Here is a 27,703-nt window from a genome sequence, read left to right on the forward strand (position 1 = left end):
GTGTCATGTTGGTGTGCTGCACCTATTAACTCATCATTTACATTAGGTATTTCTCCTAGTGCTATCCCTCCCCTCTACCCCCTCCCCACAATAGGACCCAGTCTGTAATGTTCCCCTGCCTGTGTCCAAGTGATCTCATTGTTCAATTCCCACCCATGAGTGAGAACATGCACGTGGCATTTGGTTTTCTGTTCTTGCGATAGTGTGCTGAGAACGATGGTTTCCAGCTGCATCCATGTCCCTACAAAGGACATGAACTCATCCTTTTTTATGGCTGCATAGTATTCCATGGTGTATATGTGCCACATTTTCTTAATCCAGTCTGTCACTGATGGACATTTGGGTTGATTCCAAATCTTTGCTATTGCAAATAGTGCCGCAATACACATATGTGTGCATGTGTCTTTATAGCAGCATAACTTATAATCCTTTGGGTACATGCCCAGTAATTGGATGGCTGGGTCAAATGGTATTTCCAGTTCTAGATCCTTGAGGACTTGCCTCACTGTTTTCCACAATGGTTGAACTAGTTTACAGTCCCACCAACAGTGTAAAAGTGTTCCTATTTCTCCACATCCTCTCCAGCACCTGTTGTTTCCTGATTTTTTAATGATTGCCATTCTAACTGGTGTGAGATGGTATCTCATTGTGGTTTTGACTTGCATTTCTCTGATGGTGAGTGATGATGAGCATTTTTTCATGTGTCTGTTGGCTGTATGAATGTCCTCTTTTGAGAAATGTCTATTCATATCCTTTGCCCACTTTTTGATGGGGTTGTTTGTTTTTTGTCTTGTAAATTTGATTGAGTTCCTTGTAGGTTCTGAATATTAGCCCTTTGTCAGATGAGTAGATTGCAAAAATGTTCTCCCATTCTGTAGGTTGCCTGTTCACTCTGATGGTAGTTTCTTTTGCTGTGCAGAAGCTCTTTAGTTTAATTAGATCCCATTTGTCAATTTTGGCTTTTGTTGCCATTGCTTTTGGTGTTTTAGACATGAAGTCCTTGCCCATGCCTATGTCCTGAATGGTATTACCTAGGTTTTCTTCTAGGGTTTCTATGATTTTAGGTCTAACATTTAAGTCTCTAATCCATCTTGAATTAATTTTCGTATGAGGAGTAAGGAAAGAATCCAGTTTCAGCTTTCTACTTATGGCTAGCCAATTTTCCCAGCACCATTTATTAAATAGAGAATCCTTTCCCCATTTCTTGTTTTTCTCATGTTTGTCAAAGATCAGATGGCTGTAGATGTGTGGTATTATTTCTGAGGGTTCTGTTCTGTTCCATTGGTCTATATCTCTGTTTTGGTACCAGTACCATGCTGTTTTGGTTACTGTAGCCTTGTAGTATAGTTTGAAGTCAGGTAGCATGATGCCTCCAGCTTTGTTCTTTTGGCTTAGGATTGTCTTGGCGATGCAGGCTCTTTTTTGGTTCCATATGAACTTTAAAGCAGTTTTTTCCAATTCTGTGAAGAAAGTCATTGGTAGCTTGATGGGGATGGCATTGAATCTATAAATTACCTTGGGCAGTATGGCCATTTTCACAATATTGATTCTTCCTATCCATGAGCATGGTATGTTCTTCCATTTGTTTGTGTCCTCTTTTATTTCACTGAGCAGTGGTTTGTAGTTCTCCTTGAAGAGGTCTTTTACATCCCTTGTAAGTTGGATTCCTAGGTATTTTATTCTCTTTGAAGCTATTGTGAATGGGAGTTCATTCATGATTTGGCTCTTTGTTTGTCTCTTACTGGTGTATAAGAATGCTTGTGATTTTGGCACATTAATTTTTTATCCTGAGACTTTGCTGAAGTTGCTTATCAGCTTAAGGAGATTTTGGGCTGAGACAGTGGGATTTTCTAAATATACAATCATGTCATCTGCAAACAGGGACAATTTGACTTCTTCTTTTCCTAACTGAATACCCTTGATTTCTTTCTCTTGCCTGATTGCCCTAGCCAGAACTTCCAACACTATGTTGAATAGGAGTGGTGAGAGAGGGCATCCCTGTCTTGTGCCAGTTTTCAAAGGGAATGCTTCCAGTTTTTGCCCATTCAGTATGATATTGGCTGTGGGTTTCTCATAAATAGCTCTTATTATTTTGAGATACGTTCCATCAATACTGAATTTATTGAGAGTTTTTAGCATGAAGGGCTGTTGAATTTTGTCAAAGGCCTTTTCTGCATCTACTGAGATAATCATGTGGTTTTTGTCTTTGGTTCTGTTTATATGCTGGATTATGATTATTGATTTGCATATGTTGAACCAGTCTTGCCTCCCAGGGATGAAGCCCACTTGATCATGGTGGATAAGCTTTTCAATGTGCTGCTGGATTCAGTTTGCCAGTATTTTATTGAGGATTTTTGCATCGATGTTCATCAGGAATATTGGTCTAAAATTCTCATTTTTTTGTTGTTGTATCTCTGCCAGGCTTTGGTATTAGGATGATGTTGGCCTCGTAAAATGAGTTAGGGAGGATTTCCTCTTTTTCTGTTGATTGGAATACTTTCAGAAGGAATGGTACCAACTCCTCCTTGTACCTCTGGTAGAATTCGGCTGTGAATCCATCTGGTCCTGGACTTTTTTTGGTTGGTAGGCTATTAATTATTGCCTCAATTTCAGAGCCTGCTATTGGTCTATTCGGGGATTCAGCTTCTTCCTGGTTTAGTCTTGGGAGAGTGTAAGTGTCCAGGAAACTATTCATTTTTTCTAGATTTTCTAGTTTATTTGCGTAGAGGTGTTTATAGTATTCTCTGATGGTAATTTGTATTTCTGTGAGGTCGGTGGTGATATCCCCTTTATCATTTTTTACTGCATCTATTTGATTCTTCTCTCTTTTCTTCTTTATTAGTCTTGCTAGCGGTCTATCAATTTTGTTGATCTTTTCAAAAAACCAGCTCCTGGATTCATTGATGTTTTGGAGGGTTTTATGTGTCTCTATCTCCTTCAGTTCTGCTCTGATCTTAGTTATTTCTTGCCTTCTGCTAGCTTTTGAATGTGTCTGCTCTTGCTTCTCTAGTTTTTTAGTTGTGATGTTAGAGTGTCAATTTTAGATCTTTCCTGCTTTCTCTTGTGGGCATTTAGTGCTATAAATTTCCCTCTACACACTGCTTTAAATGTGTCCCAGAGATTCTGGTATGTTGTATCTTTGTTCTCATTGGTTTCAAAGAACATCTTTATTTCTGCCTTCATTTCGTTATGTACCCAGTAGTCATTCAGGAGCAGGTTGTTCAGTTTCCATGTAGTTGAGCGCTTTTGATTGAGTTTCTTAGTCCTGAGTTCTAGTTTGATTGCACTGTGGTCTGAGAGACAGTTTGTTATAATTTCTGTTCTTGTACATTTACTGAGGAGTGCTTTACTCCCAACTATGTGGTCAATTTTGGAATAAGTGCGATGTGATGCTGAGAAGAATGTATATTCTGTTGATTTGGGGTGGAGAGTTCTGTAGATGTCTATTAGGTCCGCTTGGTGCAGAGTTGAGTTCAATTCCTGGATATCCTTGTTAACTTTCTGTCTTGTTGATCTGTCTAATGTTGACAGTGGGGTGTTAAAGTCTCCCATTATTATTGTATGGGAGTCTAAGTCTCTTTGTAAGTCTCTAAGGACATGCTTTATGAATCTGGGTGCTCCTGTATTGGGTGCATATATATTTAGGATAGTTAGCTCTTCCTGTTGAATTGATCCCTTTACCATTATGTAATGGCCTTCTTTGTCTCTTTTGATCTTTGATGGTTTAAAGTCTGTTTTATCAGAGACTAGTATTGCAACCCCCGCTAAACCCCCTGTTGATGCAGTTTCTTCCTAGCCTCGAAGGTCTTTACATTTTGGCATGTTTTTGCAATGGCTGGTACCTGTTTTTCCTTTCCATGTGCTTCCTTCAGGATCTCTTGTAGGGCAGGCCTGGTGGTGACAAAATCTCTCAGCTTTTGCTTGTCTGTAAAGGATTTTATTTCTCCTTCACTTATGAAACTTAGTTTGGCTGAATATGAAATTCTGGGTTGAAAATTCTTTTCTTTAAGAATGTTGAATATTGGCCCCCACCCTCTTCTGGCTTGTAGAGTTTCTGCCAAGAGATCTGCTGTTAGTCTGATGGGCTTCCCTTTGTGGGTAACCCGACCTTTCTCTCTGGCTGCCCTTAACATTTTTTCCTTCATTTCAACTTTGGTGAATCTGACAATTATGTGTCTTGGAGTTGCTCTTCTCGAGGATTATCTTTGTGGCATTCTCTGTATTTCCTGAATTTGAATGTTGGCCTGCCTTACTAGGTTGGGGAAGTTCTGAATGATATCCCGCAAAGTGTTTTCCAACTTGGTTCCATTTTCCCCCTCACTTTCAGGCACACCAATGAGACGTAGATTTGGTCTTTTCACATAATCCCATATTTCTTGGAGGCTTTGTTCATTTCTTTTTATTCTTTTTTCTCTACACTTCTCTTCTCGCTTCGTTTCATTCATTTGATCTTCAATCACTGATACTCTTTCTTCCAGTTGATCAAGTTGGTTACTGAAGCTTGTGCATTTGTCACGTAGTTCTCGTGTTATGGTTTTCATCTCTATCAGTTCTTTTAAGGACTTCTCTACATTGGTTATTCTAGTTAGCCATTCGTCAAATCTTTTTTTTCAAGGTTTTTAGTTTCTTAGCGCTGGTTACATAGTTCCTCCTTTAGCTCTGAGAAGTTTGATGGACTGAAGCCTTCTTCTCTCAACTCAACAAAGTTATTCTCCGTCCAGCTTTGTTCCATTGCAGGTGATGAGCTGCATTCCTTTGGAGGGGGAGATGCGCTCTGATTTTTTGAATGTCCAGCTTTTCTGCACTGCCTGCTTTTTCGCCATCTCTGTGGTTTTATCTGCCTTTGGTCTTTGATGATGGTGACGTAGTGATGGGGTTTTGGTGTGGGTGTCCTTTCTGTTTGTTACTTTTCCTTCTAACAGTCAGGACCCTCAGCTGCAGGTCTGTTGGAGTTTGCTTGAGGTCCACTACAGACCCTGTTTGCCTGGGTATTAGCAGCGGAGGCTGCAGAAGATAGAATCTTGCTGAACAGCAAGTGTTGCTGTCTGATTCTTGCTCTGGAAGCTTCGTCTCAGGGGTGTACTCAGCTGTGTGAGGTGTGAGGTGTCAGTCTGCACCTAGTGGGGGATGTCTCCCAGTTAGGCTCCTCAGGAGTCAGGGACCCACTTACCCACTTGAGCAGGCAGTCTGTCCGTTCTCAGATCTCAGTCTCTGTCCTAGGAGGTTCACTGCTCTCTTCAAAGCTGTCAGATAGGGATATTTACCTCTGCCGAGGTGTCTGCTGCTTTTTGTTTAGCTATGCTCTGTCCCCAGAGGTGGAGTCTACAGAGGCATGCCAGCCTCCTTGAGCTGTGGTGGGCTCCACCCAATTCAAACTTTCCAGCAACTTTGTTTACCTACTTAAGCCTCAGCAATGGTGGGAGCCCCTCCCCCAGCCTCGCTGCCGCCTTACAGTTGAATCTCAGACTGCTGTGCTAGCAATGAGGGAGGCTCTGTGGGTGTGGGAACCTCCAGGTCAGGTGTGGGATATAATCTCCTGGTGTGCCATTTGCTGGAACCCTTGGTAAAGCACAGCATTAGGGTGGGAGTTACCCGATTTTCCAGGTGTTCTGTGTCTCAATTTCCTTTGGCTAGGAAAAGGAATTCCCTTCCCCCTTGCACTTCCCAGGTGAGGCGATGCCTTGCCCTGCTTCAGCTCTCGCTGGTCAGGCTGCACCCGTGGACCAGCACCAACTGTCCGACACACCCCAGTGAGATGAACCCGGTACCTCAGTTGAAAATGCAGAAATCACCCATCTTCTGTGTCACTCACGCTGGGAACTTCAGGCTGGAGTTGTTCCTATTTGGCCATCTTGGGTGCACCTGCCTATCCCAACTATGTGTTTTTAATTTGAGCTCATCCTTTTTTATGGCTGCATAGTATTCCATGGTGTATATGTGCCACATTTTCTTTTTTTTTTTTTTGAGACGGAGTCTCACTCTGTCGCCCAGGCTGGAGTGCAGTGGCCGGATCTCAGCTCACTGCAAGCTCCGCCTCCCGGGTTCACACCATTCTCCTGCCTCAGCCTCCCGAGTAGCTGGGACTACAGGCGTCCGCCACATTGCCCGGCTAGTTTTTTGTATTTTTTAGTAGAGACGGGGTTTCACCGTGTTAGCCAGGATGGTCTCGATCTCCTGACCTCGTGATCCACATTTTCTTAATCCAGTCTATCATTGATGTACATTTGGGTTGGTTCCAAGTCTTTGCTATTGTGAATAGTACCACAATAAACATACATGTGCATGTGTCTTTATAGCAGCCTGATTTATAATCCTTTGGGTATATACCCAGTAACGGGATGGCTGGGTCAAATGGTATTTCTAGTTCTAGAGCCTTGAGGAATCGGCTGTGGCAGTTTCTTAAAATAAGACAGCAATAAATTTTGCCACATCAGTGGACTTTTCCTTTCAGGAAAGATTTCTCTTCAGCATGTGATGCTGTTTGACAGCATTTTATCCACAGTAGAACTTCTTTCAAAATTGGAGTCACTGCTTTCAAACCTTGCCACTGCTTTATCTATTATGCTAAGCGTATGTAATATTCTAAATTATTTTCATTTTAACAATATTCACAACATCTTCACCAGGAATAGATTCAATCTCAAAAAAAAAAAAAAACACCTTTGTTCATTTGTAAGAAGCAACTCTTCATCCATTCAAGTTTTATAAAGAGATTGCAGCAATTTAGTAACATCTTCAGACTCCACTTCTAATGCTAGTTCTCCTGCCATTTCCACTACTTCTGCAGTTACTTCCTACCCTAAAATGTTGAACCCCTCAAAGTCATCTATGGGGGTTGGAATCAATTTCTTCTAAACTCCTGTTAATGTTGATATTTTGACCTCCTTCCATAAATCACAAATAACTTTAAATGGCATCTAGAATGGTGAATCCTTTCCACAAGGTGTTCAAATTTCCAGGAGGTTTTCAGTTTTCCCTTTGCCCAGATACATCAAAGGAATCACTATGGTAGCTGTAGCCTTATGAAATGCATTTCTTAAGAATTAAGACTTGAAAGTCAGAATTACTCCTTGATCCATGGGCTTCTGAATGGTTGTTGTGTTTGCAGGCACCAAAACAACATTGAACTCTTTGTACATCTCCATCAGAGCTCCTGAGTGACCAGGTGCATTGTCAGTGAGCAGTAATATTTTGAGGGGAATCTTTTTATCTGAGCAGTAGGTCTCCATAGTGGGCTTAAAATATTCAGTAAACTATACCATAGACAGATGTGCTGTCATTGAGGCTTTGTTCCATTTCTAGAGCACAGGCAAAGTAGATTTAGCATAATTCTTAAGGGCCCTAGGATTTTTGGTAAATGAGCATTGGTTTCAACTTAAAGTTGCATTAGCCCCTAAGAAGAGAGTCAGCCTGTCCTTTGAAGATTTAAAGCTAGGCATTAACTTTTCCTCTCTAACTATGAAAGTCTCAGATGGCATCTTCTTCCAATACAAAGCTATTTTATCTCCATTGAAAATCTGTTGTTCAGTGTAGCCACCTTCATCAGTTATCTTAGCTGGATTTTCTGGATAACTTGCAGCTTCTACATCAGAACTTGTTGCTTCACCTTGCACTTTTATGTTATGGAGATAGCTTCTTTCTTAAACCTCATGAACCAATCTCTGCTAGCTTCCAACTTTTCTTCTCCAGCTTTGTCACTTCTCTTAGCCTTCATAGAATTGAAGAGAGTTAGGGCCTTGCTAGTAATTAGGCTTTGGCCTTAGGGAATATTGTGGCTAGCATGATCTTCTATTCAGACCACCAACACTTTCTCCAGATCAGCAATAAGGCTGTTTCACCTTGTTATCATGCATGTGTTCACTAGAATAGCATTACTTTCCTTCAGTAACTTTTCCTTTGCATTCTCAACTTGGCTAATTGTTTGGCTCAGAAGGCCTTAGTTTTCAGCCTATCTTGGTTTTTGGCATGCCTTCCTCACTAAACTAAATTGTTTCTAGTTTTTGATTTAAAATGAGAGATGTGTGACTCTCCTTTCATTTGAACACTTAGAAAACATTATAAGGTTATTAATTGGCCTAATTTCAATATTATTTTGTCTTAGGGAGTAGGGAGACTTGAGGAAACTACCATTTGAGAATAATTTAACAATACCTAATTTGTTAGGAATGTGTTATACTCTGTGACCTAGAAATTCCATTTATGCCTTTGGCCATATAGGGAGACATATTCCAAGATGTTTTTTGGAACATTATTTATAATAGGGAATATTGAAAGCTAAATTTTAATTAACAGAGGATTATAAATATAACATATTAGTATACTGTAATACTATATTGCAGTTTTAATGAATGAATTAGATCTATATGTGTCAACATGGTCACTAATGTATTCCCAGGTAGTTTCATGATAGCTTTGGCTTTTTCTGTGCTTGTAAATTCAAAAGTCATTCATTTTGTGAATATACAATTAATATGTTTGTGTGGTTTGTGCTTATATCTAGTAACTCAGAAATACATTTGAAAAGTTAACAGTAACACAAGGCATTACAGGTAGCCTCTGGCTTTCACTAGTCTTTAAAAATCTGTTATATGCTTGCTACTAAACATACTGACTGGAATCCCCTGTTATTTTTCAGCCTTGTAGATCTTGCATCAGGGTGGGATCAGTGGAGGCAAGAAGGAGAGGCAGAGAAAATAGCTCCTTTTCCTCCCCCATGTCTCCATACACCCCATCACTTTTTTTTTGGTGGGGGGGACAGAGTCTTGCTCTGTCACCCAGGCAGGAGTGCAATGGCACGATCATGGCTCACTGCAGCCTTGACCTACCAGGCTCAAGTGTTCCTCCCACCTCAGCTACTCCAGTAGATGGGGCCATAGGTGTGTGCCACAATGTCTGCTTATTATTATTATTATTATTATTATTATTATTTTGTACAGACAGGGTCTCCCTATGTTGCCTAAGCAGGTCTTGAACTCTGGGCCTCAAGCAGTCCTCCTGCCTCAGGCTCCTAAAGTGCTGGAATTACAGGTGTGAGCCTGCCTCTATCAACCTACCACTCTTATCCACATAATGAAATGCTTGGAGTAGATTTTTTTTAAAAATTCACCATGCCTACGTACATACATTTGAATTGCATTCTTTTTTTAACCTTATGACTTAAATGTAAATGTTCCTCATTAAAACATTGAACCAATCTCACCAGAAATGAGTAAAATAGATAATTGAAATAATAGAATGAAAATTATAATTGTAAAATATAAAAATATAATTTTGCTAAGTAATTAACCTATATTTTAGCTATGCATTAAGTTTAAAATATAACATGTTTCATATAGTAATTTTATTAATATTCAAAAAAACTAGTTCATGATTTTCCATCTTATTTTTAGAAAAACCTGACCTCTAGATATATTTTGTCTCTTTCCTGTTTATTGCCTTTGATTTGTTACTATTCACAACCAATACCTGCCAGTGTCTCCTGTATTGATTTCATACCTATTTGTATTAGTTAATTATGAAGATATAATTGAGGTAGGTAATTGTAGTCCCCAGTTACTAAAATAAAAAAAAAAAACATGTTTCTTTAGAGGAATTTTTCATATAAACATTTGTATCTTGGCAGTCCTTAATATTAACACTCAAATAAGAAAATATGCATAGAAAATATTCTGACTTCTTCTGAACAGGTCAATCATATAATTGTTTTCTATAAGGTAGATGTAAGTACTTAATTTTTAAAAATTAGAATAGCATATCACTTTTTCTTTTGCATGCTGTATTCTAAAATAAGTCAAGCAGGAATGTTTCATATGGGTTAGATCACTGTAATACCTACTAATCATTGTTCTGATTATGTACTTTTATTAGTTTGAGAAGAGATTTACTTCTAGAAGATACAAAAGATGAAGTCATTTCCCAATCATCAATTTAGTCCTACTAACTCTTTTTCTCAGCTTTGATTTATTCCTTTTGATCTTTTTATGTGTGACTAAGTTTTTTAGCCCTTTTGTTATCAATCATTATTATAGGAATTTGTGTGTTCATCAACTGAATTTTTAGTTTAAAAAACTCTTTTGTAGTATTGCAATATTTTAAATTCCTGATGAGTAAGAAGTATGTGTTCAACTTCTTCATTTTCCCTTACAACTCAAGCTAATACTTTACCTTGTAATAAGTTTTCAATAAGTCTCCAGCTAGGCTTAAGAAACCAAGCAAGTACTCTGGGAATATGTAATAAAGTCTGATAATCAGAAGTAGTATATCAACCATACTGAAACCTTGCTATTGCAGCCACCTTCTGCCTCAGCAAAGTTTTTTATGCTAGGATAAGAATACCAGGACATAAGCAAGAAAGCAAGTCAGCAACTTTGGTAAACTCTGAAGCTGTCAGCCTGTCTCAGCTAGCAGAAATGTTGTTCCAAAATTAATTTTTTTTCTGATTTTACTGTGTTTCTGATTCTACCGTGGTACATTATTTATTCAAAATATTACTTGTACCAAATTCCTTAACACAATGTCTGGCACATAATAGGTGCTTTGTAATTGTTTGCTGAACGAATGTCATAATTTATATGTGTATTGTCTGTTCTCACACTGCTATAAATGACTGCCTGAGACTGGGTAATTTATAAAGAAAAGAGGTTTAATTGGCTCACAGTTCCACATGGCTGGGAAACCTACAATCATGCCAGGCACGTCTTATATGGCAGCAGGCAAGAGAGAGAGTGTGTGCAGGAAGAAATGTCAAACACTTATAAAACCATCAGATCTTGTGAGAACTATCTCATCATGAGAACAGCATGGGAGAACCACCCCCCATGATCCAATCACCTCTCACTAGGTCTCTCCCTCAACACGTGCGGATTACAACTCAAGATGAGATTTGGGTAGGAATACAAAGCCTAACTATATCAATAAGGGATAAATTATATTCTGCATTAGAAACTTAATTTGTTAGATTTTAATCATACATAAATGATAATTTGATTTCATAATAGAGAACAACAAAAATTGAGGGGGGTCTTTCATCTCAATTTCATTCCCTTTTTGTTTTCCATATTTTATTTATATCTGAAAGGAGTGTCATATATAATAAATAAATGGCCCCTTTGTTTTTTGGTTTTTGTTTTGTTTTAATTTTTTTTTAGAGACAGGTCTCTCTATGTTAACTAGGCTGATCTTGAACTCCTGGCTTCAAGTGATCCTCCAGCCTCAGCTTCCAAAAATGCTGAGATTACAGGCATGAGCCACCATGCCCAACCCCTAAATGGCCCCTCTGAAGGACAGAAGTATTGAAGAAGGAGACTGTATTTGTTCAGGTTACTTTTAGCAGAGATTAACAAAATTTTATTTTAGGCTCAAATTTCCACCAAGAGTGAGTGATCTCTAATCATGAATTTGATTTAATTTGGATTTGTCACTGAATATAAAAAGAACATATGTTTAAGAGCATTTAGAACATTTGGAAAAAGTAGAAAGAAGGTAACTACAAATCTACATAATTCCAACAACAAAGAAAACAATGTCACTTTAGTATTTTACTGTAAAAATTTATTTTGAAAGTGAATTTAGTTCCTCACTTTAATAAGAATTTTCTTTTGTATATTCATTTTATATTTTGTAGGTGGTTGTTTGATTTTTAATGTTACTTAAACTCTTCCTCATTTATCTGTGTGGTTTTTTTTTTTTTTTTTTGCAGTGAATGACTTTATTTGATTAGTTTATAGATCAATTGTGTCTATCTCATTGTGTCTTTAACAGGTCGAGCAAATACAAATGCTAGTCTGCAAGGGAAAGCCAGAAAAACCATAAGTGATAGGTGGGAGAGTCAGCTGTGGAGGGAGAAAAAGTTTGGCTTAATAGATCACCTGCACTACAGCCATGTTTATCCTGAAAGTATTCCACGGAAATTTATGTTTGAACACAGAAAGTTTCTTAGTGAGCAGTATAATTCTCAGCCTGCAAAATATGTACCACCAGAAGGAAGGCCCCCAAAACTTGATGATTTTAAGAGTGCCCGAAGCCTTGGACATTTTGAAGTAACCATACTAGGTAAGTCCCCTGTTCTTTTTGAATATCATTAATTTAACATATTTTAAATATACCTACTATTTTGCTTTAAAAATTTAAGCCCTTCCCACAAAAACATTAAGCCCAAGGGAAGTTCTTGTTTGGCTCAAACAAAAGGAATGGAGCACTAATTATGGAATAAATGAAGCTCTAATTGTGTGCTTCTAAACATTGGCAGTCCTTGGAAAGTATCTGGGGAGAGAAGAATGGGAGAACTAAGGGAATTTTCCTCATTCCTAACTATCTGACTACTTCTAAGGCAGCTTCTGTTCTCCCTGAGCCACCACTTTCTTGCCTATGTTCTCTGCTTCTTCATTCATTGGAACCACTGAAGGGTAAAGTGTAAGTTAAAGAGAAGAAAGAATACTAATCAAAAGAAGCCCTACAAAAAAAAGGTCTGTTTAGACCCTCAAGATAATAAAATAATCAAGTAACTAAAGTTGACTGGAAAAAAGTTATTGAAAAAACTTCCCTTGTCTGGTAAGAGGAAATAAGCTGATTTACCCAGGTTTTTCAAAATTGAGAGGTAGCTATGGAACTTACAGAAATTTAAAGAAGTCAAAACATTTTAAAACTTAGATTTTTTTTGTTTGTTTCTGAAAGATGAAAAATTACACACAAAAAAATTCTAAAACAAAATCTTAGCTAAAATGACTCAGAGTCAAGGAAGACAATGCATTTGTGTTTCACAGGAAGATCTTAGTACCAGGTCTTATTACCTAAAATGAAGGAATGAGGAAAAAATTATAAGCAAATTAACTTAATGACCGAATAATGTAGTTCATGGATTTTTACATTTGTAGTACTGGACATCTTGGCCGGTTAGTTCAGTTGGTGAGAGCGTGGTGCTAACATTTGCAGTCCTTGGATGAATTGCCTTGACCTTTATCAAGATTCTCTTTTCCCTTTTATTCTCTCCCAACCGCTCTTCCCTACCTCCTCACATATAAATATGTACAGACATGTGAGTATGTATGTAATCTATGAAAAGTCTGAATTCTCACTGACTCCATTAGAAAATCACAGACCTAAGTTTCAAATGCTTTTTCACTAGACTGCATTACTTGGTCTCTTCAGGTAGTTCATCAACTTTAGTTTTGTATCTAGGAAACAAAAATTATAGCAAAATTTCCCATCCATCAAAAATAATCATGGTTAATGGACACAAAAAAATAGAAAGAATGCATAAGACCTACAATTTGGTAGCACAGTAAGGTGACTATGGTCAATAATAATTTAATTGTACATTTAAAAATAACTAAAAGAGTATAATTGCATCATTTGTAACTCAAAGGATAAATGTTTGAGGGGATGGATACCCCATTTACCCTGATGTGATTTTCACATATTGCATGCCTATATCAAAATATCTCATGTACCCCATAAATATCTACACCTATATACCCACAAAAATTAAAAATTAAAAAAGGTAACCATGGAAATGATGAGTTCATCTAGAAAGTAGAACTTGAATTTTTTCTCACTTTTAAAATGTTACTGCTCTATTAAAACAGTTTGACTAAGACTTCTCAGCTGTACTACATGTAATTATAAACTTGTGTAGCTTTGGCTATGAGTCAGCTAAAAGCAGGAATCAAATGTGAAGAAGGAAATGTCATCATTCCTCCCACTAGCTTTAATCCATATTAGAAGTATGCTGTTTCTATATAAATTTTATATCCTACATTTTTCCAAGGATGGTTTACATAGTTAAAAGACAGTGGAAAATAAACCATTTATGAATGAAACAAAACAGAACATTTTAAAGGAAGCACAAAAAGTAGGTATTACTAGGTACTTGCAAATAACCAAATTTCTACCATTGGCAATAATTTTCTGTGCTTTCTGGCAGGAAGGGAGAAGGGTTTGTTTTTAGTAGTTATTTCTTTTTTCTGATGATATATTTAATTTTAAAGCCAAAATAAACCTTGGATATCTTCTAGTCTTACCCTTGGCTAGGTAAAAGCCAGACCATGATTAGAAATCAGATCTCCTGAGTCTCTAAATGTATCATCTGTTGCAGAGAAAACAATTTATATAGGAACCCTGCTATTTTTTTTTCTCAAACAAAATTCAAGTCTGAATTAACTATGAAATTATTGTATAAGTAGCACAGGATAACAAATGGGTTATCTTCAACTGTAGCTTTTTAAAAAAAAAAAAAAAAGGTATGTAAATGATCTTCAGATAGTTGCTTCGTGCATCAACATTTTAATATACCTAACCAGTATAATCATTAGTCATATCTTAATAAAGCATTTCTATAAAGGAATATATTTTCACTTTATTATTATATAATCCAAGTACTTCACGCTCTAATAGTTTAACTTAATAAAGGGATAAAACTTAGAGAGCTGGGATAAAAGGTACTGGATCCAGTGATTCTCATACAGTCTTGTTGGGAGGGGGTATCTTATCAAAGTTATCTACAAGAGGCCTATTCATACTTCTTAGGATTCTGATACACACTAGAGAAGCAGCCCATTCAGTCTACTCCATTCATAAGAGAGACTTATTGCCACAGAGAGAATGCCACTGCCAAGAACACATCCTGTCCATCAGGTATAAAGGAGTAAATTAAAGGTTGAAAACTACTATGCTTTAAGTAGTACTTGAAGTATAGACAATGTCTATATTCTAGCACTATCTAGTACTATCTATATTCATATCTTCATTCATTCAAGTACTATCTACATCTATACTTCAAGCACTACTTAGAATGAGAGCTGAATATCGGATGTGAAAGTGCTGAATTTGTCATATCTTTTAGGAAAGTATGAACCCAAGTTGTATTATAAGACCAGACAAATGGTTTGTATATATTTTAGCATGGACATGAGCAATAAACTCAGAAGAGAGGAATAAATCTGTTATTACCATGCTATTTGTTAAAAGGTAGAATCCTAAAACTGAAAGATGACTTTAAACGTATCTTATACAAGGCGGCACGCTTGGTCAGTAAAGGGCCAAGTAGTAAATGTTTGAGGTTTTACAGGCCATACAATTTCTTTTGCAACTACTCAGCTCTGCTGTATTAATGTGAAAGCAACCATTGACAATATGTAAATAAATGCACATGGTTGTTTGAAAAAAACTGTATGTACACTAAAATTTGAATTTCATATTTTCATGTATCATAAAATATTGTTCTTTTGATTTTTTTTAAACTATTTAAAAATGTGAAAGCTATTCTTAGCTCATGGAATGTACAAAACCAGGGGCAGGCTGGATTTGCGCCCCCCAGTCATAATTTACCCTGTTCTAGACTCCTTAGTTAAGTCTCAGTTAAGACTGCCTAAACCAATCCAGGCAGATAAATCTGTATGATGTTTAAGGTTCTCTAAGCACGAAGATTGTCTCATTCAGTGATACTATATTCTAGTGGTTTATTATACCTCTGCAATATCTTGCAAGTCTATAGAAGACCTCGTAATTTTGAAGTGTCTTATTCTTGGAGCCAAAAATGTTATTTGGACCACAACCCTGTTACTTGGTCATTACCTCTGACTGGAAGGGTGAATTGTTATTGAAAACATTGAATAGAATTATTAGTCTTCCTTCTTTCCCACAGTTCTGATGGTTCTCAGCAACCACCAGCTTGGTACCATGGCAATGTCAGAAACCTATCCTAGAAGCACTGGTTCTTGTCTTTAAATTCTTGCTGGGCCATCTCACCTGTCTCAAATCAATAGATTATAACCATTAAAACCTCAGCCCATTGCCTACCATGTAAGATCACACACTTTAAATAGAATATACTGAGATGAAGTAACGAACTAGATTTTCAGTGCCCTTAGCCCAAGTACAAAATGTAAAATATGTTGGTCAGTCTTTATCAATTTTAAGAATTATTTCTCACCTTAAATATAAGAACACAGCTTTCAAAAGTTTTAATTGAACTTACAGGTGTTATAGTGTATCATTGGCTCTACTAACACTAATTTGTTTACCCATGAAATCTGATGAGTCAAAGTTTAAAAGTCATCTCCTCAATTTTCATTTGACTTAGATAATTAGGAACATAATCCAGCCAGCCTTTCCAAGTTGCTGAAGGCTGCCTATTTGTCTTTTAAAAGTCAAAAGATACAAACCCCAATAATAGTATTAATTGGTGAGGGAATCAACATTGAGGGAACCCAGTGCTACTCAGCTAATCTTTCAAATAGGCTTTCAGCAAGGAAGGTGGCATACCCCAGAGGCACAAATAATTGATCCTGAGCCCACAGGCTAATACCAAGGAGGGAAAAAATTATATTGGTCTGTTTGGCTGCTTTAATAAAAGAAAATATAAAGATGAGTAAAGCCTTATTATTTCAGTGTAACTGTAGTATATTAAATTACCTTGATGTCACAATTAATGTTATTAAAATTTGAAATTATCTTTTAAATGCATTTTACAGTAAAGGAAAAGAACAAACCACGTGACAAATTTTTCCAAAAAATACTTTGACAAAAAAATCTAGAAAAGATTATTTTAACAGCTCTCCTTACATCATAGCCATTTTTCTTGGGGTTTGTACAGGATATTTGTGTTCATTTATTGGTAATGGGAATATGGATGAATTTATATTTGAATACTCTTGCACAAATGTCTTAAATTCTATTATTGAAAAATTGTAGGTAAAATGCACACATGTATATTTATTTACTCAATTTAAGAAATATTTATTGGGCATCTACTGTGTGCCTAGCACTCTTCTAAGTGCTAAAGTCACATTAGTGAACACAACAGATAAAAACCCTGCCCTATGAGAGCTTGTAGTAGAGTGAGATGGTGATAAGTGCTAAGAAAAAACAGTTGCTGGAGAGTGTTGTAGTAGGAAAGGGTTAAATTTTTTTTTTTTTTTTTTTTTTATTGAGATGGAGTCTCGCGCTGTGTCACCCAGGCTGGAGTGCAGTGGCGCGATCTCGGCTCACTGCAAGCTCCGCCTCCCAGGTTCACGCCATTCTCCTGCCTCAGCCTCCGAGTAGCTGGGACTACAGGCGCCCGCCACCACGCCCGGCTAGTTTTTTGTATTTTTAGTAGAGACGGGGTTTCACCATGTTAGCCAGGATGGTCTCGATCTCCTGACCTCGTGATCCACCCGCCTCGGCCTCCCAAAGTGCTGGGATTACAGGCTTGAGCCACCGCGCCCGGCCTGGAAAGGGTTAAATTTTAAATAGCAGAGGTCTCCTGGAGAAAGGAACATTTCAGAAACCTGGTGGAGATGTAGTTATCTGGGGAAAAAACATTCTAGGCACAGAGGCAGCAAGCACAAAAGCCCTGAGGCCTATTGACTTAAACGTCTGTACTTTGAACTCTAGTAGTTTGTTTGTTTTTGAAACAGGGTATCACTCTGTTGCCCAGGCTGGAGTACAGTGGTACAATCTTGGCTCACTGCAACCTCTGCCCAAGTAGCTGGGACCACAGGCGCACACCACCACACCCAGTTTATTATTATTATTATTATTATTATTATTGTATTTTTGGTAGAGACGGGGTATCACCATGTTGCCCAGGCTGGTCTCGAACTCCTGGACTCAAGCAATCCGCTCACCTCGGCCTCCCAAAGTGCTGGAATTACAGGCATGAGCCACCACGCCCGACCAGAACTCTAGTTTTAATCAAACAGCTCAGTAAAAAATTCACTGATAATGCTGAAGCTCAACTCCCAATATTTTATAATTTAGAAAGCAACTCAAAATAATATCAATAACACACTAATATATCTGCTTTCTTGAAAATATCAAGATTTCCAAATTCTGATAGTTTCTCAGTTTTTTTTTTTTTTTTTTTTTTTTTTTTTTTTTTTTGGGGTTTCTCAACTTATTTTTATTTTTTTTTTTTTTTTTTTTTGTGTTTATTTTTTTTTTTTTAAATTTATTTATTATTATTATACTTTAAGTTGTAGGGTACATGTGCATAACGTGCAGGTTTGTTACATATGTATACTTGTGCCATGTTGCTGTGTTGCACCCATCAACTCGTCATTTACATCAGGTATAACTCCCAGTGCAATCCCTCCCCCCTCCCCCCTCCCCATGATAGGCCCCGGTGTGTGATGTTCCCCTTCCTGAGTCCGAGTGATCTCATTGTTCAGTTCCCACCTATGAGTGAGAACATGCGCTGTTTTGATTTTCTGTTCTTGTGATAGTTTGCTAAGAATGATGGATTCCAGCTGCATCCAAGTCCCTACAAAGGACTCAAACTCATCCTTTTTTATGGCTGCATAGTATTCCATGGTGTATATGTGCCACATTTTCTTAATCCAATCTGTCACTGATGGACATTTGGGTTGATTCCAAGTCTTTGCTATTGTGAATAGTGCTGCAATAAACATACGTGTGCATGTGTCTTTATAGCAGCATAATTTATAATCCTTTGGGTATATACACAGTAATGGGATGGCTGGGTCATATGGTACATCTAGTTCTAGATCCTTGAGGAATCGCCATACTGTTTTCCATAATGGTTGAACTAGTTTACAATCCCACCAACAATGTAAAAGTGTTCCTATTTCTCCACATCCTCTCCAGCACCTGTTGTTTCCTGACTTTTTAATGATTGCCATTCTAACTGGTATGAGATGGTATCTCATTGTGGTTTTGATTTGCATTTCTCTGATGGCCAGTGATGATGAGCATTTTTTCATGTGTCTGTTGGCTGTATGAATGTCTTCTTTTGAGAAATGTCTGTTCATGTCCTTTGCCCACTTTTTGATGGGGTTGTTTGTTTTTTTCTTGTAAATTTGTTTGAGTTCTTTGTAGGTTCTGGATATTAGCCCTTTGTCAGATGAGTAGATTGCAAAAATTTTCTCCCATTCTGTAGGTTGCCTGTTCACTCTGATGGTAGTGTCTTTTGCTGTGCAGAAGCTCTTTAGTTTAATGAGATCCCATTTGTCAATTTTGGCTTTTGTTGCCGTTGCTTTTGGTGTTTTAGACATGAAATCTTTGCCCATGCCTATGTCCTGAATGGTACTACCTAGGTTTTCCTCTAGGATTTTTATGGTATTAGGTCTAACATTTAAGTCTCTAATCCATCTTGAATTAATTTTCGTATAAGGAGTAAGGAAAGGATCCAGTTTCAGCTTTCTACTTATGGCTAGCCAATTTTCCCAGCACCATTTATTAAATAGGGAATCCTTTCCCCATTTCTTGTTTCTCTCAGGTTTGTCAAAGATCAGATGGCTGTAGATGTGTGGTATTATTTCTGAGGACTCTGTTCTGTTCCATTGGTCTATATCTCTGTTTTGGTACCAGTACCATGCTGTTTTGGTTACTGTAGCCTTGTAGTATAGTTTGAAGTCAGGTAGCGTGATGCCTCCAGCTTTGTTCTTTTGACTTAGGATTGTCTTGGAGATGCGGGCTCTTTTTTGGTTCCATATGAACTTTAAAGCCGTTTTTTTTTTTCCAATTCTGTGAAGAAACTCATTGGTAGCTTGATGGGGATGGCATTGAATCTATAAATTACCTTGGGCAGTATGGCCATTTTCACAATATTGATTCTTCCTATCCATGAGCATGGTATGTTCTTCCATTTGTTTGTGTCCTCTTTTATTTCACTGAGCAGTGGTTTGTAGTTCTCCTTGAAGAGGTCCTTTACATCCCTTGTAAGTTGGATTCCTAGGTATTTTATTCTCTTTGAAGCAATTGTGAATGGAAGTTCATTCCTGATTTGGCTCTCTGTTTGTCTGTTACTGGTGTATAAGAATGCTTGTGATTTTTGCACATTAATTTTGTATCCTGAGACTTTGCTGAAGTTGCTTATCAGCTTAAGGAGATTTTGGGCTGAGACGATGGGGTTTTCTAAATATACAATCATGTCATCTGCAAACAGGGACAATTTGACTTCTTCTTTTCCTAACTGAATACCCTTGATTTCTTTCTCTTGCCTGATTGCCCTAGCCAGAACTTCCAACACTATGTTGAATAGGAGTGGTGAGAGAGGGCATCCCTGTCTTGTGCCAGTTTTCAAAGGGAATTTTTCCAGTTTTTGCCCATTCAGTATGATATTGGCTGTGGGTTTGTCATAAATAGCTCTTATTATTTTGAGGTACGTTCCATCAATACCGAATTTATTGAGCGTTTTTAGCATGAAGGGCTGTTGAATTTTGTCAAAAGCCTTTTCTGCATCAATTGAGATAATCATGTGGTTCTTGTCTTTGGTTCTGTTTTATATGCTGGATTATGTTTATTGATTTGCGAATGTTGAACCAGCCTTGCATCCCAGGGATGAAGCCCACTTGATCATGGTGGATAAGCTTTTTGATGTGTTGCTGAATCCGGTTTGCCAGTATTTTATTGAGGATTTTTGCATCGATGTTCATCAGGGATATTGGTCTAAAATTTTCTTTTTTTGTTGTGTCTCTGCCAGGCTTTGGTATCAGGATGATGTTGGCCTCATAAAATGAGTTAGGGAGGATTCCCTCTTTTTCTATTGATTGGAATAGTTTCAGAAGGAATGGTACCAACTCCTCTTTGTACCTCTGGTAGAATTCAGCTGTGAATCCATCTGGTCCTGGACTTTTTTTGGTTGGTAGGCTATTAATTGTTGCCTCAATTTCAGAGCCTGCTATTGGTCTATTCAGGGATTCAACTTCTTCCTGGTTTAGTCTTGGAAGAGTGTAAGTGTCCAGGAAATTATCCATTTCTTCTAGATTTTCTAGTTTATTTGCGTAGAGGTGTTTATAGTATTCTCTGATGGTAGTTTGTATTTCTGTGGGGTCGGTGGTGATATCCCCTTTATCATTTTTTATTGCGTCGATTTGATTCTTCTCTCTTTTCTTCTTTATTAGTCTGGCTAGTCGTCTGTCAATTTTGTTGATCTTTTCAAAAAACCAACTCCTGGATTCATTGATTTTTTGGAGGGTTTTTTGTGTCTCTATCTCCTTCAGTTCTGCTCTGATCTTAGTTATTTCTTGCCTTCTGCTAGCTTTCGAATGTGTTTGCTCTTGCTTCTCTAGTTCTTTTAATTGCGATGTTAGAGTGTCAATTTTACATCTTTCCTGCTTTCTCTTGTGGGCATTCAGTGCTATAAATTTCCCTCTTCACACTGCTTTAAATGTGTCCCAGAGATTCTGGTATGTTGTATCTTTGTTCTCATTGGTTTCAAAGAACATCTTTATTTCTGTGCCTTCATTTCGTTATGTACCCAGTAGTCATTCAGGAGCAGGTTGTTCAGTTTCCATGTAGTTGAGCGGTTTTGAGTGAGTTTCTTAGTCCTGAGTTCTAGTTTGATTGCACTGTGGTCTGAGAGACAGTTTGTTATAATTTCTGTTCTTGTACATTTGCTGAGGAGTGCTTTACTTCCAATTACGTGGTCAATTTTGGAGTAAGTATGATGTGGTGCTGAGAAGAATGTATATTCTGTTGATTTGGGGTGGAGAGTTCTATAGATGTCTATTAGGTCTGCTTGCTGCAGAGATGAGTTCAATTCCTGGATATCCTTGTTAACTTTCTGTCCCGTTGATCTGTCTAATGTTGACAGTGGAGTGTTGAAGTCTCCCATTATTATTGTATGGGAGTCTAAGTCTCTTTGTAAGTCTCTAAGGACTTGCTTGATGAATCTGGGTGCTCCTGTATTGGGTGCATATATATTTAGGATAGTTAGCTCTTCCTGTTGAATTGATCCCTTTACCATTATGTAATGGCCTTCTTTGTCTCTTTTGATCTTTGATGGTTTAAAGTCTGTTTTATCAGAGACTAGTATTGCAACCCCTGCTTTTTTTTGTTCTCCATTTGCTTGGTAAATCTTCCTCCATCCCTTTATTTTGAGCCTATGTATGTCTCTGCGTGTGAGATGGGTCTCCTGAATACAGCAGACTGATGGGTCTTGACTCTTTATCCAATTTGCCAGTCTGTGTCTTTTAATTGGAGCATTTAGTCCATTTACATTTAAGGTTAATATTGTTATGTGTGAACTTGATCCTGCCATTATGATATTAACTGGTTATTTTGCTCATTAGTTGATGCAGTTTCTTCCTAGCCTCAATGGTCTTTACATTTTGGCATGTTTTTGCAATGGCTGGTACCGGTTGTTCCTTTCCATGTTTAGTGCTTCCTTCAGGATCTCTTGTAAGGCAGGCCTAGTGGTGACAAAATCTCTAAGCATTTGCTTATCTGTAAAGGATTTTATTTCTCCTTCACTTATGAAACTTAGTTTGGCTGGATATGAAATTCTGGGCTTAAAATTCTTTTCTTTAAGAATGTTGAATATTGGCCCCCACTCTCTTCTGGCTTGTAGAGTTTCTGCTGAGAGATCTGCTGTTAGTCTGATGGGCTTCCCTTTGTGGGTAACCCGACCTTTCTCTCTGGCTGCCCTTAAGATTTTTTTCCTTCATTTCAACTTTGGTGAATCTGGCAATTATGTGTCTTGGAGTTGCTCTTCTCGAGGAGTATCTTTGTGGCGTTCTCTGCATTTCCTGGATTTGAATGTTGGCCTGCCCTACTAGGTTGGGGAAGTTCTCCTGGATGATATCCTGAAGAGTGTTTTCCAACTTGGTTCCATTTTCCCCCTCACTTTCAGGCACCCCAATCAGACGTAGATTTGGTCTTTTTACATAATCCCATACTTCTTGCAGGCTTTGTTCGTTTCTTTTTCTTCTTTTTTCTTTTGGTTTCTCTTCTCGCTTCATTTCATTCATTTGATCCTCAATCGCTGATACTCTTTCTTCCAGTTGATCGAGTCGGTTACTGAAGCTTGTGCATTTGTCACGTATTTCTCGTGTCATGGTTTTCATCTCTTTCATTTCGTTTAGGACCTTCTCTGCATTAATTACTCTAGCCATCAATTCTTCCACTTTTTTCTCAAGATTTTTAGTTTCTTTGCGCTGGGTACGTAATTCCTCCTTTAGCTCTGAGAAATTTGATGGACTGAAGCCTTCTTCTCTCATCTCGTCAAAGTCATTCTCCGTCCAGCTTTGATCCGTTGCTGGCGATGAGCTGCGCTCCTTTGCCGGAGGAGATGCGCTCTTATTTTTTGAATTTCCAGCTTTTCTGCCCTGCTTTTTCCCCATCTTTGTGGTTTTATCTGCCTCTGGTCTTTGATGATGGTGATGTACTGATGGGGTTTTGGTGTAGGTGTCCTTCCTGTTTGATAGTTTTCCTTCTAACAGTCAGGACCCTCAGCTGTAGGTCTGTTGGAGATTGCTTGAGGTCCACTCCAGACCCTGTTTGCCTGGGTATCAGCAGCAGAGGCTGCAGAAGATAGAATATTTCTGAACAGCGAGTGTACCTGTCTGATTCTTGCTTTGGAAGCTTCCTCTCAGGGGTGTACTCCTCCCTGTGAGGTGTGGGGTGTCAGACTGCCCCTAGTGGGGGATGTCTCCCAGTTAGGCTACTCAGGGGTCAGGGACCCGCTTGAGCAGGGAGTCTGTCCCTTCTCAGATCTCAGCCTCCGTGTTGGGAGATCCACTGCTCTCTTCAAAACTGTCAGACAGAGTCGTCTGCGTCTGTGCAGAGGTGTCTGTGTGTCTTAGTTTACTGTGCCCTGTCCCCAGAGGTGGAGTCTACAGAGACAGGCAGGTTTCCTTGAGCTGCTGTGAGCTCCACCCAGTTCGAGCTTCCCAGCAGCTTTGTTTACCTACTTAAGCCTCAGCAATGGCGGGCGCCCCTCCCCCAGCCTCGCTGCTGCCTTGCCGGTAGATCACAGACTGCTGCGCTAGCAACGAGGGAGGCTCCGTGGGTGTGGGACCCTCCTGGCCAGGTGTGGGATATGATCTCCTGGTGTGCCTGTTTCCTAAAGCGCAGTATTGGGGTGGGAGTTTCCCGATTTTCCAGGTGTTGTGTGTCTCAGTTCCCCTGGCTAGGAAAAGGGACTCCCTTCCCCCTTGCGCTTCCCAGGTGAGGCAATGCCTTGCCCTGCTTCAGCTCTCGCTGGTCGGGCTGCAACAGCTGACCAGCTCCGATCGTCCGGCACTCCCCAGTGAGATGAACCCAGTACCTCAGTTGAAAATGCAGAAATCACCGGTCTTCTGTGTCGCTCGCGCTGGGAGTTGGAGACTGGAGCTGCTCCTATTCGGCCATCTTCAGTTTCTCAGTTTTAAGGCATCCTTCCTTTTTTGTTTGCAAGTTGAAATGGTCAACGGTACATTTAATGCAGTGTTTTCTTTTTATTAAAAAATAAAATTAATGATATATATATGAGTTAAATTTAGTCTTAGAATCAAGGATATAAGATACCAGCATGTGCACATTCATATGAGTCTTGCAGCATTGCTAGGAGTTGTAACATGGCTATGCTCCTTATAATACTGAATTAGAATTCTTGGAAAATTCTAGATGACGTGATTATTTCAGTTTATGGCTACCAAATTTTAGTAATCCTTAGAAAGCTCTAAGTGGCCTTTAGCTGTATGTTAAGTTAAATATATGAGATTTAATGTCATCTCCCCATCAAAAGCAAAGAACTTGCATTTCTGGATTTGTTTGCAGCTTAACAAGAAGGATTTGGTTACCCATCATTGCCTGTACTCAGTACTTAAGAATCACTATAAGGGATGAATCAGAGAAATTTTAAGGTCATATAATCTAGCTGACTAAATATCTGGGAAAGACCGAAAAGGAGGAGTTAAGGATAACTCTCAGATTTCTGATTTGTGTCACTAAATGGAATTCACAGTTTCAAAGCTGTGCTCTGTGTGATTGTTTACCCTTACTCTAGCCAAGATGGTCTTTTACTCTGGTCTACACCTTTGGCTTGTGCTATTCCCTGCCATGCTTAAAATGCCCTCTTCTCTGTTTATTTAAATGCTATCCATCCTTTAGTATGTAGCTAGAATTCTTTTCTTCCTCTAGGAAGTCTTTTTTATCTACCCCAACTGACATTGACCCACATAAAAAGATGACAGTCAAAGGTCGGAATTCACTTTAGTTGTTCCCCCTTAGCCCTTTTTCTAGCACAACCTTTTATGGCCCTAATGGTGAGTGTGTGAACCATGTCTTGTATATTTGAGGACAGATGAGATGTAGCTACTACGTCATCCCCGACCTTGCATTAGTCAGATATCCTTGAGTCCAAATGGCAATAAGGGAACCAATAGTCATCTCCAAATTCCCCTGCCCCGGAATAGCACCTGTCCTAAATGACCAAGGAAACACTCTACATGTCATTTATGTGACCATGCTGTCCTCTGGATAGTAGATTCCAATCTTCCATCAGTAGGGGAAACCTTTTGAACTGTTATTTCCAGCAGTGGTGAAAGGTTGCACTGGAGTGTCTACTCTTTCAACAAATACCATGTATTCATAAATTGCAATACTAAGAGTTTAGTCTCCAGTTTTCAAACACATTTTTTTTCAGATCTAAAGCTCTCTGGAACATGTTGGGATCAAACCAGCAAACTTGGCATCAGTACCACATGCTAACCCACTGAACTTTTAATAACATATGAATTTTCTTTAACAGGTCTGAACCATGAGATAGCAATCGATGTTGCATTCCTACCCATGTATTGTCCAGAAGATATTCGAACATCTCAAATAGACACACTGTTGACCTCCATGAATTACAGCTGTGCATATCCACAGGACACAACTGGAAATGACCGATTGCCAGGTCCAAGAGCGGTTGCAGGTAAAACAATCTCAGTGTTCTTTTCATTCAGAAAAAAAAAAATTATAAACAGCCCTAACCTTAAGATGTTATTATGTAAACAGTTCTAGCCTTAAAATTTAATGTAGTTTTAATTAAAGGGTTATTTGGTAAATGTTCCCCAAGACTTATAAATGAGAATATGTCTTTTAAATAAATTGAATAGCTGTTTCGACTCTAGGCAAGCATTAAGAATATTATCTTATAATACAATTCCAAGTATAATTATTTCATCAGACATAAGTGGTATGCACATGGAACAGCACAAATTCTACTCTTTTCTTCCTTTTTCTCAGGTGACACGATTTGTCCTTTCACCTTGTAATTGCCTGAAATCACAATACCTCTATAGTATAATACAGTAAAATTGTTCCCTCTTATAAATGTGTAGTTATTCCAATGCTATGCAATAAATTTCTTGAGAACTGCTAGGAGCATATGTATTTCCAATAGTGAAACTCTTCAACCAGCTAATTGTTTAGGTTGCTGCATAATATACTGAACTCTAAATTGTTTCTACGTACCTATAAAATTATCTGTCCAGTTATAATTACCCCATTCATGTTTTTCTGTTATTTCTAATTCCTAAGCATGTGGTAAAGTTTCTAGCAGTTTTCATTGAGCTTATCGGGATATTACATTTAAAATGGCTTTTAAGAAAGGCCTTATTATCTTGGGATTTTCTGGCGGGTCTTTCTAAGCTGATGAAACTCTTGAGTGTATGTTGTTTTTGAACAAGTGTTATGAGCTGTGCCTGATGACAAAGTAATTTGAGGCAGTAACAGTTGCTACAAATTGAACTTGGGTACCTAATTTTATAAGAGCTGATTTTTTTTTTATTTTTCCCACAGTCCATTTTAGAGATGATGTACACTTGCAGTATTACTTTCTACATTGGAGCTCCTTAGACTTTCAGTAACTTCACATTTCTTAATTAGTGCCCTAACATGCAACTTAAATATTTGTGCACTCATGTATGCTCATGTTTCATATAATATCCACTTATGTCACATGTATTCTGCTATATGTCTACACTATTATTGATATAAAATGCCAGTTCAGCATTCTCAGCTAACTGCTTGGTGCTAGTGCCGGTATTCTTCCAGTAGTCACTAACATGGTCATATGAAAAATACCTGGTACCCTTCTGCTAACGCAGGTAATATTTGAGATGTGAAGGACAAGAATCACTAGGGAAGAAAAATTAGTTCGTAATCACAAACAAAGTGGTTCATTTTGAGAGGAATACCACGGTTTTCATGACATAGCATTAATAATATGTATAATAATAATAATAATAGTAATAGTGTCCATTAAATTCTGTACCAAGCACTGTGCCTGGGCATTTTATATGGTACAACTAATCCTAATAAGAATCTCACAAGGCGAACCTTATTATCCCCTATTTATAGATAACTGGACTGAAAATCAGAGAGATTCACTAGCATGAGTAAGCTAGATTTTGAAACCTGATCCGATTCCAAACTTTTTCTTTCCTTTCATTATTCTAAACTGAAAGATAAAAATAGTTACAAAATGATATAATGCAGTGTCTCATGGTATAATACTAGTGTCATCTTTCAAACATTCTTTATAAAGTAGTTTCTTTTTTATTACAAAAGCTATACACATTAATAATTTAAAAATTCAAATACTACAGAAAGGTACCAGGTAAAAATGAAAGCTCCCCTCCTTGCCTTCCCAGGTCCAGCCCTTTCCACCAACTCACTCACCTATTCTCAGGAGATAACCAGTATTATCTGAACTCTTTAAGAAATGATTTTTGCATGTGAAAGTATGTATTCTATTGCTCTCTTTCTCAAATAAATACGCAAAAATGGAATTAGTAAACATATGGTTCTATAGCCAGCTTTTTCCCTTTGACAGTATATCTTTGACATATTTCATATTAGTATATAGAAAGCTACCTCGTTCTTTTTAATAACTACAAAGTATTCCACTGTGTGGATGTGCCAAAATTTATTTGACCAGTCTCCTGCTGGTAGACATTTAGATTGTTTCCAAATGTTTTTGCTATTAACAAACAGTACTGCATGAATATCC

General features: G+C 38.1%; 1 protein-coding gene across 2 annotated transcripts in view; it reads left to right on the plus strand.

Annotated features, from left to right (window-relative positions):
• RADX (RPA1 related single stranded DNA binding protein, X-linked) overlaps nucleotides 1-27,703 on the plus strand; it is an 81,158-nt gene that overhangs the window by 45,536 nt on the left and 7,919 nt on the right. For both annotated transcript variants that reach the window (XM_050775917.1, XM_050775918.1), the window contains 2 exons: nucleotides 11,761-12,051; nucleotides 25,454-25,621. In XM_050775917.1, coding sequence (XP_050631874.1) covers nucleotides 11,761-12,051; nucleotides 25,454-25,621 — 459 coding nt within the window. The remainder of the gene's footprint in view (nucleotides 1-11,760; nucleotides 12,052-25,453; nucleotides 25,622-27,703) is intronic.

This window comes from Macaca thibetana, chromosome X, assembly GCF_024542745.1.
Source record: "Macaca thibetana thibetana isolate TM-01 chromosome X, ASM2454274v1, whole genome shotgun sequence".
Taxonomy (NCBI): Eukaryota; Metazoa; Chordata; class Mammalia; order Primates; family Cercopithecidae; genus Macaca; species Macaca thibetana.